Genomic DNA, 20,752 nt, shown 5'->3' on the forward strand with positions numbered 1-20,752 from the left:
AACTATGGTCTTATCTACATATGCAAAGTAAAATAAGCTTTACAAAGCACATGCACCATCATATTTAAACCTGCCCCAAATTTATGCAGTAGATGGTATTGTTCCAATTTTACAGTTGAGAAAAGCTCAGAGGAGTTAACTACACAAAGATAACAAATAGAAGAGCCAGAGATTTGCACCCAAAGAGCAAAGGCTGCAACACAGGCAGATGGGTGCTATCATAAACATAGATGTATGTGGTATATTGGGTTACCGGAAGGAGGAAAATATATTCTAGTAACTTTTAAAAATGATGGCTATGAGACATTTCATGTTGATGAGGTATTCAATTCCAGAGAATTGTTAAAATGCTACAGATAAAAGTAGGTCTGGAGTTGTTCATGGGTACCACAATTGAAAGTAAGAAGGATAACTTCAATCTAGGTTACTGGCAGTATTTTTTAAGGTAATCTTCCCATATCTCTACTATGGCTCCTTGGGCTTAAAAAAAGTTTAAGACAAACTTCTATGGATGTCCAAAAATTTCAGCAGAGGTCAAATCCTGTGGGCCCATTCCATTGCCTTCTTTTTAAGGTTCTTATTTGTTAATGAGTGAAAAAGGCAGCTCCATGTTCTTATAGATGTATTAGGAGTCTTATTCTCTGCCCTGTAAAGGCAAAGAAGGCAAGAAGTATAGCCTGGTTGTTAGCAGGTTTCTGACCACAGTTCCAACACTGATTTTAATTACTTAATCTCTCTGAGCCTTATTTTTCTTATCTGTAAAATGGGCATAATGAGTGTTTATCTTATAGGTTTTTTAATGACAACCAAAGGAAATCCATTAGAGCACACAACAAAGTGCCTGGAATATAATACAGATTTGATGAAACAATTTAAAAAATTTTTTGTTCTTGAGGAACAAAGCTAAAACTTTACATGTTTATATGTCTTGCCAAAAGAGCATCTTTCAGTGCATTCCGGGGCTTTTTATGTGTGGAGTAATGAGTAGAGGTGCAGGAAGACAGGTTTAGGATTTAGCCTAATGCATACTGTATAAAAATGGCATGGGCTGCTGTAGGTGGCAGTGAAATTCCACTGGGGCAGTCAATTATTTGAGAGGGCTGTTATGGAGAGGATTCAAACTTCTTAAGCAGATATTGAATACAGTGCCTTTAAAACACTTTCCATCTCTAAAATTTTATTTTCTCTAGATTTTTATTTTCCGCCTCAAGCGTTACCAGTTTACATATAACCAATCAATCATGTTTTCAGTTATAAAGATCAGACTATCATAATAACATCTTTTTTTTTTGTTCCCATTGGCAGGATCAGTGTCGTGAATTCTGGAACATGGTGAGAGACGGAAAGCTTATCTGCAACAGAAAAATCGACCCTGTTCAAGATCCATATGGCAAGATGCACATCAACAAGTGTGCTATGTGTCAGAGCATCTTGTAAGTGAAGAGGTTTATGGATCAGTTTGATATGTTGTGACGGTCAGAAAATAGTTCCTCTTAATTTAAAACTTAAGGCGCTTAGCATCACACATTAAAAATATAATAATAGCTCCTCATTTTAGAAGAGGACAGTAAGTTTCCAAAGCACTTCCATAAGAAATTTATATTTTGATTATTATGAGCATAATCATACCTGGGGCATCTGGGATAGGAGAATACCTTGTTGTATCATGCCAACATCATTGACCTTCAAAGAGGAAGTATATCGGATAAGTACCATGGGGCAGGCCAGTTCACTTTGCAGAGCCTCGGTTCCTCCTGTACATAAAGAGAAGAATAACTACACAATATAGTTTTTGTAGTGATTCAAGGAGATAATATTTTTTAAATGTTTATAAACTTTAAAGCATGATAACTATGTAAAGAACAATCAATACAGGAGAGTTTCATTATAATTCAATAACAAAATAAAAAGGGAAATGAAGCAACTCTCTATGAGAGTCATAAATACATCCTATTAAGGAAGAAAAGTAATGGCCTTTTAGATTTATATCATTCTGGATGATGGTATAGTAACTGGATTTATGAAAGTCGATAGCATTGTCACAAGTGTATTATGAACATTCCAACGATCAGACCTCATTAGTTAAAAAACTATTTTAGATATTTTTTAGATATGAGAAAACAGTGTTAGATATTCTAATGTTTAGAATTGGAGAAATACTTGGTTAAAAAATTCAATAATAACTCTGGAAAAACTACCCTATCCTTTTTTTTTAATTCTGCAGTGAGCAAGAAGCTAGTGAAAGAGAAAAGAATAAAGAAGAAAAATCAAGTGTCAAGCCCTCAAATGATGTAAAGGTTATTTCTTAAAAAACACAAAAATAACTATTTTCATCTTCATCCTCAGATTCTTCTCCACTTTTTGGATAATAAAGTTGCTAATCTTCTGCTTCAAAGAAAATTGATTTTTATCAATATTGTCACTTTGGGTTATAAGATTTATCTTCTGGCTTTGAGGTTTAATGTTTTTCTCAATTTTATAGAGAACTCTCCTGCAGTATGTATCAATTATTGCTTTAGTCTCTCCTGTTTGGGAGAAATGTGGATTGAAAGATAGTGGGTAAAATTCTTTACCACCTCATCCGCATCCTTATGTCTGACACTTTAAATGTGAAATGAGGCTTCATGTCGCTTGTTGACGTTGACTTTAACAATTCAGGTCAAATAAACTAGTCTCAAAGTCTCCCCTTTAGTGTCTCTCCTTGTTGTCTTTTCCCTGTTTTCTCCAGATGGTTTTCTGAGCAACAGTGAATCAACAGCATGTATGCATGACGCTGCCTTTTCTATTCGCTTTTCAAGATCACAAAGAAGACATCTTCAATCAGTCCTTTAACCGTGATAATCACATTTGTAGAGTTAGATTCCTGTGGGATTGTCCTTTGGTCAAGAGTATATCTCATGTGGAAAATGGGGGAAAGGAAGGATTGATGGAAAGGGCAAGGGAGACGAGGAGGTCTATCAAGTGTTGTTTTGTGTTTCCTTACATTTCCAGGACCAGTGCAGAGAGGTTCGGAGGATGGAAAGTTTAGACAGTCTGGGCGTATCTTGGCCTCCATTGCCGGGATAAGTGTAGTGAGTTTGAGACTAGAGCCAAGAGAGGACTTCCTAAAACCAAGTTTGAGAAAACCACCAATCCAAGAAGGGAAAAAACCATGCCCACTTCCCCTTTCTCATTTTCTAGGATGAGTGCTGTAACTTTCGGGAGTATGTGAGGAATGACGAGCTCATGCGTACTCGAGAGAATGACCCTGTGCGTGGTACTGATGGAAAGTTATATAAAAGCAAGTGCTGCATGTGCAGAATTATCCTGTGAGTAAGAGGATCCTGTGACCCCTTCAGCTAGTGGGGGAACTGCATTTTTAGAGACTGTTGATTAAATACACTTGTGCTCATGAATCCATGTGGACCTTAAACCAAGTCTTTAGATGCAAGGCTCTTAAGTTGAGAACACCTGGTACAGGAGAAAGAACACCTGGATTTGACAGGTGTCAAACACCTGGATTTTGACAGGAAATCCCAACATAAGTTCTAACCATGATATTTACTAGCTGTGTAGCTTAAAAAATGTTTTCAACGCTCAGGATCCTAGTTACAAGAAATTATTCCAAATATTTGTTCTACAACTAGATCAGACTCAACAGAGAAGTCTTAAACACACACACACACACACACACACACAGATTTTTGTACCTCAAAATATATTAATTCAGACTCTCCAAGGCTAAGGAATTTGTTTTTTAGAAAGGGTCTCTAGGTTATTCTGATGAACAACCATCTTTGGGGACCAATGGACATGATAGATGATGATAATGATGGTGATGATGATGGTTGTGAAAAAACACTATGAACACAATAATAATAATATTTATTTTTTTTAGCTCCTCATAGTATGTTCCTTGAGGTAGGAATTACCAATACTATCCTCTTTTTATGTTCTAGGAAATCTAAGTTCAAGGAATTTAAACAACTTAACCAAGGTCACACATCTATTAAGCAATGGGAGTGTTAAGCCAGCTCCCAGCTGTATACTTTTCTTAACATGTCATCCTGGTCACTCTCTCATTCAATGTTCTGTGGTTCCATCATATTTTATTAGAAATGTTTAACTTCCCACTGGAAGTTATAGGAGCTAGTCTTTGTGGATGTAAATTTAAAATACTTGTCTTCTTCTCTAGTCAAAAAGAAGCTTTGGAAAGGACAAGAATTCGAGAAAAGCCATCCCACGTTAGATATTCTGAAGAGGAAGACAGCCCAGATTCCTCCATTTCTTCTCTGGTAAGAATTACTATTTCTAAAAAGTTACTTATTAACTTAATTTGCTTATTCTGGGGGGGGCCTGTTGACATTTGCCCTCTATAAACCTCATTCCATGTAAAGGTCTAGGAAGGACTGATTCAGTACAGCCTCAAGTACTTTCAAGGATTAAACAGAGTTCATGCTTAGTAAAGAGTTCTGAGATTACTCACTGGTGCATTATGCTGTGCTCTTTGAGATTATTAGCCCTGTTCCAAGCGAATTTAATACATTTTTGAAATTTTAAAAAGTGGGTGTATAATGAATGTGACTTCTGGCACATGCAGTCAGATAAGCAGTTAGGAGCCTCAATTCTTTAATTTCAGCAAACCAGAAAGGCTCTTCACCCAACTTCCTCCCACTCCCCCTCCAAACCAAGTCCTTTTCCCAATAGCCTGGAATGCTATGCTGAACTTATTTATACTTATTATATACTTATATAAATATAAATATGTAATTTTATACTTATTATATTTACATTGAGCCTAATGGGATTGCTTTTTTAGAGCTTTGCCAAGGTCAGGAGTAGAAAGAAGTAAAGAAGATATGAGAGCATGAAGTATATTCATTCACAAAGTGCAATCTTGAATTGGGTCCTAGAAGGGAGACTTTAGCACCTAATCTGATGACCCAAAAAAGAAGAAAGAAAGGTATCAAACATGAATTTTATCTAATTATTTTCCCAAATCAAGTAGAATAATAGATGAGTTACACTAGTGAAATACATACTAATTACATATTTCTAGTAAATTAGGCACTATACTAGGGATCCCTAAGCATGGAGAAGAGCTATTCACAAAATCTGCTCTTTTGCCCCCAGCTTTATTGAGCTATAGTTGACATTTAACATTATGTAAATTTGTGTACAACACATTGATTTGATAGACTTACAGACTGTAAAATGATTACCATTATAGTGTTAGCTAACACCTCCATCACCTCACATAATTACCATTCCTTTTTTGTGGTGAGAATATTTAAGATCTACTCACCAACTTTGAGTATATAACACAGTATTATTCGCTATAATCACCATACCATATATTAGAGCCCGAGAACTTATCTTTTAACTAAAAGCTTGTACCCTTTGACCAATGTCTCCCATTTTCTCCAGTACCATCCCCTGGTTAATGACCCTTCTATTCTCTGTTTCTATGAGTTCAGCTTTTTTAGATTCCACACATAAGTGATGTCATACAGTATTTGACTTTCTTTGTCTGACTTATTTAACTTAGCATAGTGCCCTCAGGATTCATCCAAGTTGTCACTAATGGAAGGATTTCCTTTTCTCATGACTGAATAATATTCCATTGTCTCTGTGTGTGTGTGTGTGTGTGTGTGTGTGTGTGTGTGTATCTTGGCTATTGTGAATAATAAAATCTGTTTTTTTTCATATTTTTATTGGAGTACAGTTGATTTACAATGTTGTATTAGTTTCAGGTATGTGGCAAAGTGAATGAGTTATACATATACATATATCCACTCTTGGTTTTTAGATTCTTTTCCCATATAGGCCATTACAGAGTAGTGAGTAGAGTTCCCTGTGTTATACAGCAGGTTCTTATTAGTTATCTATTTTATATATAGTAGTGTGTATATGTCAATCCCAATCTCCCAATTTATCCCTCCCAAAATGTGTTATTTTAAAAAAAACAAACGTTTTACTGAAGTATAATAGTCATATAGAAAAAGTGTATATATCATAAGTGTACAGCTATTACTAAGTGATCACATCTGTGATATTAACACCAGATCAAGAAATAAGATATCACCAGCAGACCAGAAACCCGATCATGCTTCCTCCTGAATAACCTGGTTTTGAGCTGAGCTTTCTCTTGGGGAAGAGAACAACATTCATTATTCATTGTCATTTATTTAGCTATCATTTATGCATTCTACAAATAATTATTAAGCACCTACTATTTTCCAAACATTACTGTGCATATGAGAACAACAGCCATAAACTAAACAGATAGAACTCTCTACACTTATGGAGTTTATACTGGAAGAACACAGATCATAGATGATGTGAATAAATAAAATGTGATAGCAAGGGGGAAATAAAGTAGAAAAATGCTATAGTAAATGCTGGGATACAATTTCAAGTAGCTTGTACAGGAAAGAGCTCTCTGAGAAGGTGACATTTGCACCTCCTAAAGGGATTAATTCCATACATGTAAGTGAGGGGAGAACATTCCAAGAAGAGGAGCAGCAAAGCCTTGAGGCAGGGATCACAGTACAGCAAGGAGCCCAGTACAGCTGACACAGAGTGACCACAGAGACAGTCATAAAGGAGGAAGTCATTAAAGTAACAGGAGGCCATCTTATGTAGGATTTTGTAGACCATTTTTTTTTTTTTTTTGTAGACCATTTTAAAGGCGTTAGTTATTATTCTGAATGAAGGTTTTGAAAAGAGCAGTGACGTGATGTGATTTATGTTTTAAAAGAATGACTCTGCCTGCTGAATTGAAAATACACTGCAGGAGGACAAGAGCAAAATCTAGACAGCTAGTTAGCCACAGCAGTAATCCACAGAGGCTGGTTTATACCAAGGTGGTAGTGGTGGAGGTCATGAGAGGTGGATGAATCCTAGGTCTATTTTGGAGGTGGAGAATTTGTTCAGAGTTGATGTGCTATGTAAGAAAAGAGAAGCATAATTCTGTCCTTGTTGCTTCTTTATAATCCTTTATTTTGGTAGTTCAACCTTGGGGCAGCGGATACCTGAAAAATACTAAGGATATACCTGGTTCAGTCCTACCTTTACCAGTGATTCTTAGAAGGTGCTTGTCTAAACTCTCCCTGAATTATCTCTATTGATATGGAACTCACCACAATCTAAAACAGTCCCTTTAGATGTTTGAATTATTTAACAAAACGAATTAGAAAATACTTCTTTATACCTCTGAAATAATTATCAACAGACAGACTACTATTAAATTTTCTATTTCTTCTCAGAAAGTGGTTTTCAAGGAATTTGTTAATTCGGCCTAAGTGGTCAAATTTATTGGCATACAGTTATTAATAACATTTCCACATTATCCTTTTAATATCTATATTTATATAGTGTACCACTTTTTATTTTTAATATTGCTAATGCGTGTTTCTTGCATTTTTGTCAATTTTGTAAATAGTTTATCAATTTATTAATCTTTTCACACAACCAATGTTTGGCTTTGTTCTGTTTTCTATTTCATAAATTTCTTTTCTTTATTATTTGTTTTCTTCTATTTCCTTTGAGCTTAATTTGCTTATTATTTGCTAGTCTCTTGAAATGTAGGTTTATTGATTTTAAAAGGTTTTCTATTTATGTATTTACTTAAAACTTTCCTTCAAATCACTGCGTTAGCTACTGAGTTTTGATATTTTGTATTTTCATTATCATTCAGTTCAAAACACTTCTACATTCCATTATGATTACTTTAGAGTCATGAGTTCTTTAGAAGTGTGTTGCTTAATTTCTAAATACTGAGGAATTTTATAGCTATCATTTATTACTATAATTATTCCACTGTGATCCTAAAACTTACATTTTATGACTTCAATTTTGAAATTTATCAACACTGGCTTAATGACCCAGAATGTGGTCTATTTTGGCAACAATTTCATGTCCACTTGAAAGGAATGTATAGCCTGCAGCTGTCAGATATAGAGGTCTATAACTATCATTTAGGTCAAGCTGGATAATTTTGTTTTTCAAATATTATATGTTGATATTTTTTGTCTGTGGTATCAATTATAAAAAGAAGTATGTTAATATTTCCATTTATGTTTGCAAATTTGCCAATTTCTCCCTTCAGTCAGTCAATTTTTGCCTCAGATATTTTGAAACTATACTTTAGGTACATAAATGTTTGGGATTGTTAATTACTGAATTTATTATTTTATAATTAGAAATTCTCTTCTTTATCTCTGCTATTACTTCTTGTCCTAAATTCTACTTTGTGGGATATTAATATAGATATACCACCTTTTATATGACGAGTGTTTGCATGTATATATTTTCCATCCTTTTACTTGTAACCTACTGGTTGAAATATAAAGATATAGTTAAAGAATCATTAGAGAAATGCAAATCAAAACTACAATGAGGTATCACCTCACACTGATCAGAATGGCCATCATAAAAAAATCTACAAATAATAAATGCTGGAGAGGGTGTGGAGAAAAGGGAACCCTCTTGCACTGCTGGTGGGAATGTAAATTGATACAGCCACTATGGAGAACAGTATGGAGGTTCCTTAAAAAACTAAAAATAGAACTATCATACGACCCAGCAATCCCACTACTGGGCATATACCCCGAGAAAACCATAATTCAGAAAGAGTCATGTACCACAATGTTCATTGCAGCTCTATTTACAACAGCCAGGACATGGAAGCAACCTAAACATCCATTGCCAGATGAATGGATAAAGAAGATGTAGCACATATATACAATGGAATATTACTCAGCCATAAAAAGAAATTGAATTATTTGTAGTGAGGTGGATGGACCTAGAGACTGTCATACAGAGTGAAGTAAGTCAGAAAGAGAAAAACAATTATCGTATGCTAACATATATATATGTATGGAATCTTAAAAAAAAAAGGTTCTGAAGAACCTAGGGGCAGAACAGGAATAAAGACGCAGATGTAGAGAATGGACTTGAGGACACGGGAAGGGGGAAGAGTAAGCTGGGGTGAAGTGAGAGAGTGACATGGGCATATACACACTACCAAATGTAAAATAGATAGCTAGTGGGAAGCAGCCACATAGCACAGGGAGATCAGCTCAGTGCTTTGTGTCCACCTAGAGGGGTGGGATAGGGAGGGTGGGAGGGAGACGCAGAGGGAGGAGAAATGGGGATGTGTGTATATGTATAGCTGATTCACTTTGTTATACAGCAGAAACTAACACACCATTGTAAAGCAATTATACTCCACTAAAGATGTTAAAAAAAAGTTATAAAAAAAAAAGATATAGTTAAAGTATACTTATTGTAAATATTATAAGTTGAGTCATTTTGTTTCTCCAGTCTGATAATCTCTGTTCTTTAACTGAAGTACTTGGTCCTATTAATATTAATGTAATTATTGACACCACTGAATTTAAGTCTTTCATAATCCTATTTTTAAAATTTCTCTGTGTTTTTTTCCCTTTGGGCCTACTTTAAGATTAATAAAGTTGTTGTTGTTATTATTATCATCATCATCATTATTAAACTCACACTTCCAAAAGACTGCCAAGAACAAATAATGTTCCTTCTTCTACATGAAAAATCTATGTATTTTTTACCTTGGGAAACATACTGACAACTAACATATTCTGAGCACTTAGTGTGTGCCAAACACCGTATTATGTATGCATATAAATGCATTATCTGATTTGATTCCCTAAAACAACAATATGAGGCAAGAGCTATTATTCTTCATGTTTTTCAGATGAGAAACTAAGGCTCAGAGAAGTCAGATAAATCACTCCTCTAGTTAGTGGCAGAGCTGGGACTCAAAAACCCATGTGGTTACCTAGCATTTACCTCTGAGTCTCTCCTTTCTAGATTGTATATAACCAGTGTCTTCATTTAAGAAAACAAAAAGGGATATTATTTCTTGCATGGTAGTTTTTTTCCTATGGGCATACCTCAGTTTATCTGTGCCCAGTATCATGTAGGATTTCTGCTTTCTTATTGCTTTGTTTTTCCTTGTATCTTGGTTTAGCTACTAATCTTCCCTAGTAAAAAGAAGCCAAATCCAGGAGGTTAAATCTACCTAACAATGGTGTGAAACGAATATGTGGGTTTGTATAACCTATGTTACAGTTCCTTTACTAACCATTTATTCATACATGATTGAGGAAATCAAGAGGTTTTCCCCAAGTTCATATCTCTTGAGTGCCATTGAGCAAATGTGCTTTATGTTTTGCTTGTTCAGAACTCTGAGATGTGCAGACCGTACCGAGTATTACCCAGGATGGGTTACCTTTGTCCAAAGAATTTACAGCCTGTCTGTGGTGATGATGGCCAGACATACAACAATCCTTGCAGGCTCTGTCACGAAAATCTGTAAGTACACAAGTCCAATGAGCCCACCTTCCAGTGTAGAGGCTCTTGATGACAGTGTTGACCCACAGCAGTGTACTGATATGAATGTGAGGTGTGTTGCAACCAATTTACTAATCACAGCAGTTAAAATTCAAATGTTGTGAATGATCTTATTCATGCATAAAATACAGAGGATTTAAGGTTATCCCTTTAATATAACTTCATATAGTTTACTGAGTGAAAGAGAAAAGAAAAAGTGGTGGGGTTACAATAATTAGAGAAAATCTAAGCCCATGTGCACTCATGGGGGCGTGAACATCATCTACCCTTCGTGTAAAGAGAAAAAAGTTGAAAACCATTGCGATACAGAGTCAGCCCAGCCTCTAATCTCTAATGGCCTTATTATGACTACCTGATAGTCGCAGATTTCCCATCCTCTCCAAGTCTTCTTGGAGCAGGAAGTGCTATCATGCAGAAGAAAGCACACTGGAGCAAACGGCAGACCTATTCTCAATTTATTATAACCTATCTGTGGGCATATTATCTCATCATTCTGAGATTCACTTTCTTCCCTGGAAAACTTGACATAGTTCTCTGGGCCAGCTGACTTCACAGGATTATTGAGAAGAATTGCGATTTTTATTTTAGTTAAATACAAGGAATTTGTTTTAATACTTTAATTATTGGTTGTAGATTTGTTGCTTTTCTGCTCGAATGCTGTTTACTCTCACCTCCATTCACATTCTTCACCTGTTCCCAGCCTTCATTTGACCAGCTTTAAATAAGGGCATGGTGGCAAATCTTGACTTTTCTACCCCACCCCACCTCAGACTTACATTGCAGTCCATATATGTTCATTCTCTCCTTCTTAGAACACTATAAGCAAGGCCCAGAATGGGACTGATATCCTGCTTTTCATCCCAGGAAAATATCTGCATTTACATTGATTTCCTTTTAAATCAACTAACTCACAAAAGCAAGAGCCATTCTGCAGTTCATATACATAGACTAAAATCTGAATATGAGTGCTTTATGTGTTATATCTGTAAGTAAGTCACTTTCATATTCACAGTTTCACTGAATCCTCACTGCTCACTACAAGAGTGGTATCATCTTCATTGCACAGACGGTTAATCTGAGGCTCAGAGAGTCCAGGTAATTTGTTTAAAATGACAAAGCTAGGAAGTAGATCAGACTGGATTTTAATCTTGTTGATTTGGGTCTAAACACAGTTTTCTTTTCTCTCCACTACACTACTGTTATATCCAAGGCCAAATCCAGGAGGTTAAATCTACCTCCTTAGTGTGTACAACACCTCTCAGAGTTCCTTAAACATTTGGGGATCAAAGATTCCTTTGATAATATAGAGAAAGTTACCTCTTTCCACAAAGGAAAAGAAAATGATGAAACATTAAAAATTTGTATGCATAATATCTGTGGGCACATAAATCTCTTGAGGTCTATCCATGGATCTTAACAGAGTTTTAATAATTAAGGAATCTTAATTCTTAAATGTCTTAAATGTTTAAGGAATGAGTACAACCATTCATGAATCTGTTGCTATATATGTCTTATTTTCACCCCAGAAATCCTTCAACTTCTCTTTTTTGTAAATGTCAGGCCCTAAATTATCCATCCAGTGCTCTACAAGCATTCCATTAACTGTATAAACCCACAGTAAGTTTACTCAAGGGAGCTTCAGAAATGACAGAAATGCCCATAATAAACATATTGATAAAGGATACCTCAAGATGGATTGTTTAGCTAAAGAACTGGGAGTATACATTAGGAAGAGAAGGTTCAGGCTATCCCAGGCAAGATGGAACATTATTGGTTTCCATGGTCTTAGAGGAAGTTATAGGGAAGCAATTTCAACTTGCACAATGTTCAAAGACAAAATGAACTGTCCTGATAGACGGTGAGTTTCCTATCACCAAAGCAAACAAGTAGATGTTTGCTATATAATATTTCTTATGAGAAAGGCATTAAAATTCATCTTTTAAGATTCTTTCCAACTACTTATATAAAATTCACACTCTATGATCATATATTGTTATATTTTATAACATACATATAGAATTTATATATATTTATATAAAATACATTTTACAAAATATATTCTATTTTATAATCCCCAAGTCACATTATAGGTATCCAATAAAGTCAAACTTCTCTCTGGGATCCAGTTTTCCCATCTATAAAATAATGGCTTTTGCTCTAGATGATCTCCAAGTTTATTTCCGACATTCAACAATTCCATGACTGTATAGTGTACAGGAGAATGAAATGTGATGAAATAGATCCAGGCCTGGAGCACAAATCTGGGGCTAAATCAGAAGAGAGAGAATAAACCTGAATGATGCCTACTGGAAAATAGTTGAATGCAGATCCCGGCCCCTACCCCTAATTTCAGTTCTGGTTTGATGCCCAAATGTCACTCACATTGATCCCTGGTTGTGTTTTGTCTTTTTTTTTTTTTCATTATAACTTTGACTTTTCCCATCTTTGAAACTGCCTCTTCTGTTTTAGAATACGCCAAACTAATACACGCATACGCAGTGAAGGAAGGTGTGAGGAGAAGAGCAACCCAGAAACAACACCTCTCAGAGTGCCAGCATCTGTAAGTACACCGGCCTTCGTGATTACAGTGTTAGAACCAGGTGGTTCTGCTTCTGTTCTCTTGAACTGAGTGATCGACATTTCTCTGGCCAGGGAAATGATACTAGGTCAGATAACCCCAGAATTGGTCACATCTTCATTGTGAAGATAATTAAGTAATTACTGAAATATGTGGGAATAAAAATACAGTAGTTAATATTTTTAAATGTTTACAGTTTACTGGGATCATTGACAGACTGTTTATGAGCAATGTGCGTAATGTAACACTTCTGCAGAGTTGGTTTTATTTTCTGTGATCTGCAATACAAAGATGAGACAGAGACCAAGCGTGGTCAGATACTGACAGAAGTGGACTTAAAGCTTATATCCTCGTATCAATACTTTGCATTAAACTGTTTCCCAACATGAAAAGTTGCCTTTTTCATTTAAATCCCTACAAGGATGTTATGACACACATTACAGTAATTTCACCTTATCTGAGGTTTTGCTTTCCATGGTTCTAGTTACCCAAGGTCCAAAAATAATACTAAATGGAAAATTCCAAAAATAAACAATTCACAAGTTTTAAATTGTGTGCTGTTCTGAGTAGCATGATGAAATCCTGCACCGTCCTGCTCCATCTCACCCAGGAGGTAAATCTTCCCTTTTTCCAGCATATCCCACCTCTTAGTCACTTACTAGCCATCTAGGTTATCAGATCAACTGTCATGACATCACAGTCTTTTGTTCAAATAACCCTTATTTGAATGAATAATGCCCCCAGAGTGCAAGAGTAGTGACACTGACAATTCGTATATGCCAAAGAAAAGCCAAAAAGTTCTTCTTCTATGTGCAAAGTGAAAGTTCTCACCTTAATAAGGGGAAAAAAAATCCATTGTGTGCTGAGGCGCTCAGATCTTTGGTAAGAATGAATCTTCTATCCACGAAATTGTGAAGAAGGAAAAAGAAATTTATGTTAGTTTTGCTGCTCCACCTCAAACTGCAAAAGTTACAGCCACGTTGTGTGATAAGTGCTTAGTTAAGATGGAAAAGGCATTAGATTGGTGGCTGGAAGACATGAATAGAAAATGTGTTCTGACTGGCAGCAAGGTGCTGGGCCAGAAAGCATCAAGCCTCTACCAAGACTTCAGCAAGGGATCCCCTGAAATTAGTGACACCAAGCCATTTACTGCAAGTAAAGTATGGTTACACAGATTCAGGAATAGATTTGGACTGAAAAATATAAAAATTACTGGAGTGGCTGCGTCTGCCAGTGAAGAAGCTGCTGCCACATTTCTGACAGAGTTGAAAAGGTTGATTAAAGAGAAAGGATGTCATACAAAACAAGTCTTCAATTACAATGAGGCTCCTCTGAAAGAAGATACCCAATAGAACCTGCATTCGTAAAAGTGCAAAGGAGGCACCAAGGCATAAAACATGGAAAGACAGATTAACTCTGGTACATACCACAGGGCATATGATTAAGCCAGGCATAGTGTACAGAGTGAAGAACCCACTTGCTCTCAAAAACAAAAATTATCTGCCTGTGTTCTGGTACCATAATCAGAAAGCATGGGTGATAGCCATCTTGTTTATGGAATGATACCACCAATGCTTCATCCCGGAAGTGAAAAAATACTTGGAAGAGGAAGGCTTGGAATTTAAAGTCCTACTAATAATAGACAATGCACCTGGCCATCCTGAATCTATTTGCTATGAAAATGAAAATTTCAAGGTTGTATTTTTGCTTCTATATATAACCTCATGACTTCAGCCCCTTGACCAGGGCATCATTCAATTTGTCAAGGTCACATACACCTGCCTGGTATTTGATTACATTTGATCAGCAATTGATGCAGATCCTAATCTGAACAAAATGCACTGCTGGAAATCATTCACTATTGCTGACACAATAACATTCCTCAAAGCTGCAATGGATAAATTAGAACTAGAAACTGTAAGTGCCTGCTGGAAAAATTTATGAAGTCATGAATGATTTTAAAGGCTTCCTGGGGATCAATGGAGAAGTTAGGAAAATCATTCACAGGGCAAGACAAGTTGATAGAAAAGGATATTCTGACATGCTTGATGAAGTGGAAGAACATATTGAAGGCCACTGAGAAGTGTTAAAGACCGAGGAATTGGAAGAACTTATTGAGTCATCTACAGAGGGAGAGGAAGATGAAGAAATTGAAGCAGAACCAGCAATGTGAACATTACCAAAATTTGCCAAAGTGTTTCAAATTGCACAGATATTAAAGGATAAAATTATGGAATACGATCCTTGGATGGAACACAGCATTAAAGTCACCCATATGATCACCTTTGCAGCAACACTTTGATGAGTTAGAAAAAAAGAGCGACAACTTCCGATTACAATGTCCTTCCAAAAGTTTTTGGCAAAAAAACCCTTAAGCTATCAAAGATTCCCAACCATTGACATTATCTGCTCCTGTCATCCAGCCATCCACATCATCATAGTTTGATGGATTACCTGAAGCAGATGATCCTCCTTCTGACCTATTCAGAAGGTCAATGGTAGCCTAATGCTATGTCACAATACCTATATCATTCACCTCAATCTCATCACACAGGCATTGTATTATCTCATATCACCACAAGAAGAAGGGGTGAGTACAGTGCAAAAAGACATTTTGAGAGAGAGAGGGAGAGAGAGAGAGAAGGACCACATTCACATAACTTTATAATTGTTCTATTTTATTATTATTGTTAATCTCTTACTGTGCCTAATTTATAAATTAAACTTTATCAGAGGTATGTATGTATAGGAAAAAAAACATAGTATATATGGGGTTTGGTGCTATCTATGGTTTCAGGCATCCACTGGGGATCTTGGAACATATATCCTGAGGGTAAGGAGGACTACTGTATTGAGTTTAACATTCTCCCTGGTGATGGCATTTGAGGAATCTCTTCCTCAGGCAAGATGATATGTGACCTGGGGAAAAAACTAGGAATTTTCAAATAAGAGAAAATTTTTTGTTACCAGATAAATATGGGTTCAGAGTTTTTGATGTTTTTCATATGCGAGACCTTTGGCAAATCACATAAATATGTAAACCAAAGCTCTCACTGAGTTATTGAAAATATTTAATAAATACTTCTAAGCATTTGGCCCAGTGTTTAAAAAGCAATGGCATTTATTATTATTATCAGGCCTAGGAGTCTAAAGTATGAATGTAGAGAAACAGACCCTGGCACAATGCTTATTTCTTTTAAATAATTTTAATAAATTTATATTTGGTATTAAACTATACTTATCTTTAATAAAACAAACAATATCTTAATAAGTTAAGATTTAATAGCTAGTTATTATTCACAACTGTTTTTACTCTATTGCACTGCCACAGAAAGCTTTGGCAATAATGGAATTAAAAACAATTCCGCCAGACTTGAGGATCTTAAGCAATACTAGATGAGACCATATTCAAAAGAACTCAGCAAGCCTTGATATGGGAAAGTGGAAAAACAAGAGCTATAAGCTAGGTGTTTCTGGTTTCACACTGGCAGCTGGAACACAGGGTAGGAGGCAGGGTACTGGAATGAAGTCAGGAGACCTTCACTGTTTTCTCATGTGGGTTAAAAAAGTCATTTATCTACTCTGGGCATTACACATATATAAAGAGAGGTTTTAAACTTTTGCTCTAGTCCCTATGTTGTGTTGGCTATCTTCTTATCTTATTAGATATAAACTGTTAGTGGTTTGCTTCTCATTTTATTGCCAGAATATAGTGTCTCCCCATCTTACAAACACACCTGGTCACATACATCTCAAACAGGGAGGTAAAAATAATCTTTATGCAAGTCTTATAGACCACACCTTAGACCATGCCTTGCTGTAATCTCATGTAGACAACATGATGAAAACTACTTTATGAGGAATTTGCCATAGAATAATACTAATAAGATGTATTTATTCAAATAATGAAGCATCTTGCCAGAGCTAAGAACAAAAGGTTTTGCAAGTTCCTTCCTTTCATTTTGGGGTGTTTTTTTTCCCGCTAGAGTTACATAACAGGCATTATTAATGACAGGAATTATTTATGGTTTTATCTGATGGAACAAATCATTAGAGCAAGAGGTGTCCTGGGCATGAGTTCAGTTCCTGCTGTATGATTCAATTATGTGATATTGGATACCCCAAGGTGATATGGGTGGGTCATGGCCCAGCACTGCTCTGATAACCATTATGGGTGTAAATCCTGGAGGCTGGAAACTATTGCCTAAACCTTGTTCCTCTGTAGAAGATTCCCTAAGAGAGTCTGGAATCCCAAGAATGAATAAAAGGCCTGGCACAACTTCCAGTCACAACTTTCCTGGAAAAATAGACTGAAAATCCTACTTTTACTTACTATTCTGAGAGGTACTTTTCATTATACAGTAACTACTAAGATTTATGTAACTCTTTAGAGTTTTATCTGCTCTTTCCTTCTGCATCCTCACAGTAAATCTGTATTTAGGGCAGGGGTCATTATCTTTCCCACTTTACAGAAAATCAGCCTGGGAGAAATCCTGCAATTTACCAAAGTTAATCAGTATTTGTTCGGGGTCCACTGTAGCCCTGACTTCATTTCTTGTGCTCTGCCACCATCCTTTAGTTGTCAGGAGATTCTGAAAACCAACGGCTCTAGAAAAGGCATTATCTCAATTAAATAAAGATTAGCTACACTGGAAGGAAATGCCTATGTTAAGAAAAATACCAGTACTATTTTCTGAGATGAATAAATGACTATTCTCAATTCCATGACAAAGATTTTCAAGGATTCAACAAGACCATAGCTTGCCAACTCAAATCAAAGGAAGCCTGATGGGGTTAATGTGAGAACTAAAATGGAGGTTTGAGTTTGGAATAATAATGCTGCTAGCGTTCCAGGTAGTACCAGCAGACAAGATGCAGTTACCTTTTTAAAAAATTTAAACGTTGATTTAATGTTTTAAATGTTGATTTCAAGAATATACAACTACATGGATGAGTCAGGCAGGAAGACAGCTGATTAAAATCTCATGGCCTAAAACAAACTATAATAGTAAAGCATTAATTATTAGAGGAATTAGACTTAAGTCCTGACCAAATGTGACATCTTGGCAAGTCAGTGAACTTCTCTGAAGCTTAATTTATTCCTTTGTGAAAAGATGTGAATGACACCTTCCTTTTTTCATTACCATGAGGGTCTCATGTAATCAAGAGCAGAGTTCATTTTTGTATCTACCTCAACAGGGAGTATATACTAGATACTCAATAAATACTCACTGAATCAACTGAGTAAAATGTGAAAGTGATTTGAAATTGTGCATTCTTAGCAGAATGCAGGAATCTATGGATTTCTTTGACTATGTTATTACCATCATAAATGTATAGCCTGCATTTCTACAATGTCTTTGAGTTTCTAACATCTAACCTACCCATCTTCTCTTGTAGGTCAAATGATGAAAGAGTTGGTGAAAGCCATGAGGGAAAATGTGTATCCCAATTCTGAATCGCCTACCTTCACCATCTGTATATACAAAGAATTCTTCAGAGCTCATCTTATTTACTATAGAAAACAATACAGAACTGTTGGGGGAATGGACTCACTGACTTTCAGTCTTTTCCATCTCTTTCCTCCTAGATTCTGTGATCTGAGGGCACAGAGACATCTTCATCCAGTCTGTGCTGTGGAAACCTCCTGATCACAATGCTGTCTGTCCAACTGCTTGTTCAATAAAAGTAAACCCCGCAGAACGCCATTTCTGGGATTTCTTTGTCACTGCCTGGATAATAGGAACTTGTTTTTGCAGAAGCTGAATGAACTCTACCTTTTTGTTTTTCTAAGCCTATCGGTGGACGGAGAATGCTTTCTTCAAATTCAAGTTGCTGCCACGATTGGGAAGGAATGTCTAGAAGAGAGGTGGGGATGTAGGGGTTCCCAGGCAGCCAACAGCTATATAAAGCCAAACCAGCTATGAATCAATAATTCATAATTTCCTATTATCAGGGCCTTGGACCCATACATAGTCTGGGGGAAGACCAAGGCAACAAGAGTTACCAAGGTGTGCAAGTCTGAGCAGCTCTGTCTGATAGAAATATAATACTGGTTACACATGTAATTTCAAATTTTCTAGTAGCTACAAAAGAAATGGGTAAAATTAATTTTAGTAATATATTTTATTTAGCCCAATATATCAAAACTATTATCATTTCAAAATATAAAAGATATATAACATTATAATAATATAAACTTTTTCTTTTTTTTTTTACTAAGTCTTTGATATTGGTATGTATTTTATACTTACAGCACATCGCAATTTGGACCAGCCCCATGTCAAGTGCTCAAGAGCTACATGTATTATAGCTAGAGGCTACTAAACTAGACAAAGACCTAATACACATGAGAAATCCACCAGAGAATATAAGCACTACATAGCGGTGGGATGGAACATGTGTAAGCTCCTGCCTCAATGCTGAAACACTCTCATGCTCAGGACCTTGCTACCAGTGTCCTGTGACAGTATCTAGTTACATTGTTCACTTGCAGATTCCAGGCTAATGCTGAACACACTGTAGATGGAGGAAGCTGTGGGGAATCCACCATGCTTCTAGTTGTTCTCAGCTCTAAAACTGTGCCGGGAATGGCAGGCCTACTTGGATTTGGGAAGTTAATTTTGTATTTATTCCTCTGCCCTTTTTCTTTTAGATAAGTTGCCACTAGGCCCATTATAGTAGGATTTTATGATCTTTGTCCTCTTTAACTGAGTGAAGATAAATCATTCCCTATGATGTTTTTTTTTTTCTTTTTATGTTATCATTAAGAAAAAAGAAAGAAGACTTGTAAATCATTTTTCAAGCAGGAAAACACAGAGCCATTTCAGAAAAAAAAAAAAAAAGTGAGAAAACAATGTTGCTATTTCCTTTGGTAATTCCAGGACATACAGAATGGGTTTACAGATACTATAACATCTGAGATTGTATCTCCTTCCTGGTTATTTCTAGGAAATCCAGAAACACCATTTTCCTGGCCAAGACATATGATTTTTGAGAAGTAGTCACTTTATGTCATTTTGAATATTTTATTGAGTTAACAACAACAAACCCCCTGTACTGCCTTCATCATTATTATTTTGATTATGATTATCAGTTAATATGCACAAAAGACTACGTTCTCTCACACTCAAGACTTAAGCAACCCTTGATAATAATTCTGAGCACCAGGGAGAAAGTGTGGCTCAGGGATATGGTGAGGTGAAGGATAGGGTGGTCTCGAACAGGATGAGACACAAGAATGGAGAACATTCCAGGGACCCAGTCAAAGTCAAGGGTGAAGTGGGGGTACAGAGGTCAGGGATGAAATGAGAACCAAGGAAAATAAGGCAGGGAATGGACTGAGGCTCAGGGATCGGGGTTAAGAGTGTGAATGTGTTGAACACATTACTTGGGATTAAAAAAAAAAAACAACTGAAAGTTGTTTATTTTGGAGACACAATCTGGAGGCAAATATAAAATGTCATCTGTGTCAAAATGGTCACAACAAAATAGCTGTATTAACTATCAAGTAAACTGATTTTTGAGTTGCTTCCTGAGTTATATCTTGACATCCGAATGGGAGGTCAATGAAAACCAGACCCATCTTACTGATGTTTCACAAACCAGCCCTAAAATTCTAAACTGGGAAGTGACAAATGATCCTGAGATGGACCTAAAGAAGGCCAGACTATTTCTATCACCTCTTCCTGGTCACTACCACAGACTTATGCATTTCTCTATAACTATACTTCAGATTCCATTTTCAGAATGTGGGTTTTCATAGAAGTACCACTGTCAAACTCCTTATTTTTTCATGTAAGG

The 20,752-nt window shown here is 36.1% G+C and overlaps 1 protein-coding gene across 7 annotated transcripts in view; it reads left to right on the forward strand.

The window, feature by feature from the left end:
* The window catches only part of SPINK5 (serine peptidase inhibitor Kazal type 5), a 74,522-nt gene extending 55,873 nt beyond the window's left edge, over positions 1-18,649 (forward strand). For 4 of the 7 annotated variants that reach the window (XR_005019357.1, XR_005019360.1, XR_005019359.1 and 1 more), the window contains 8 exons: positions 1,306-1,433; positions 2,225-2,297; positions 3,181-3,308; positions 4,175-4,274; positions 10,202-10,332; positions 12,841-12,931; positions 17,175-17,293; positions 18,350-18,649. Coding sequence is in view for 2 of the 7 variants with exons in the window: in XM_036847915.1 (XP_036703810.1) it covers positions 1,306-1,433; positions 2,225-2,297; positions 3,181-3,308; positions 4,175-4,274; positions 10,202-10,332; positions 12,841-12,931; positions 18,350-18,358 (660 nt within the window). In the remaining 5 variants the exon portion in view is untranslated. The remainder of the gene's footprint in view (positions 1-1,305; positions 1,434-2,224; positions 2,298-3,180; positions 3,309-4,174; positions 4,275-10,201; positions 10,333-12,840; positions 12,932-17,174; positions 17,294-18,349) is intronic. The other 3 variants (XR_005019358.1, XM_036847915.1, XM_036847916.1) reach the window with 3 other exon arrangements.
* Positions 18,650-20,752: the final 2,103 nt, after the last annotated feature.

The sequence above is a fragment of the Balaenoptera musculus genome, chromosome 3, assembly GCF_009873245.2.
Source record: "Balaenoptera musculus isolate JJ_BM4_2016_0621 chromosome 3, mBalMus1.pri.v3, whole genome shotgun sequence".
Taxonomy (NCBI): Eukaryota; Metazoa; Chordata; class Mammalia; order Artiodactyla; family Balaenopteridae; genus Balaenoptera; species Balaenoptera musculus.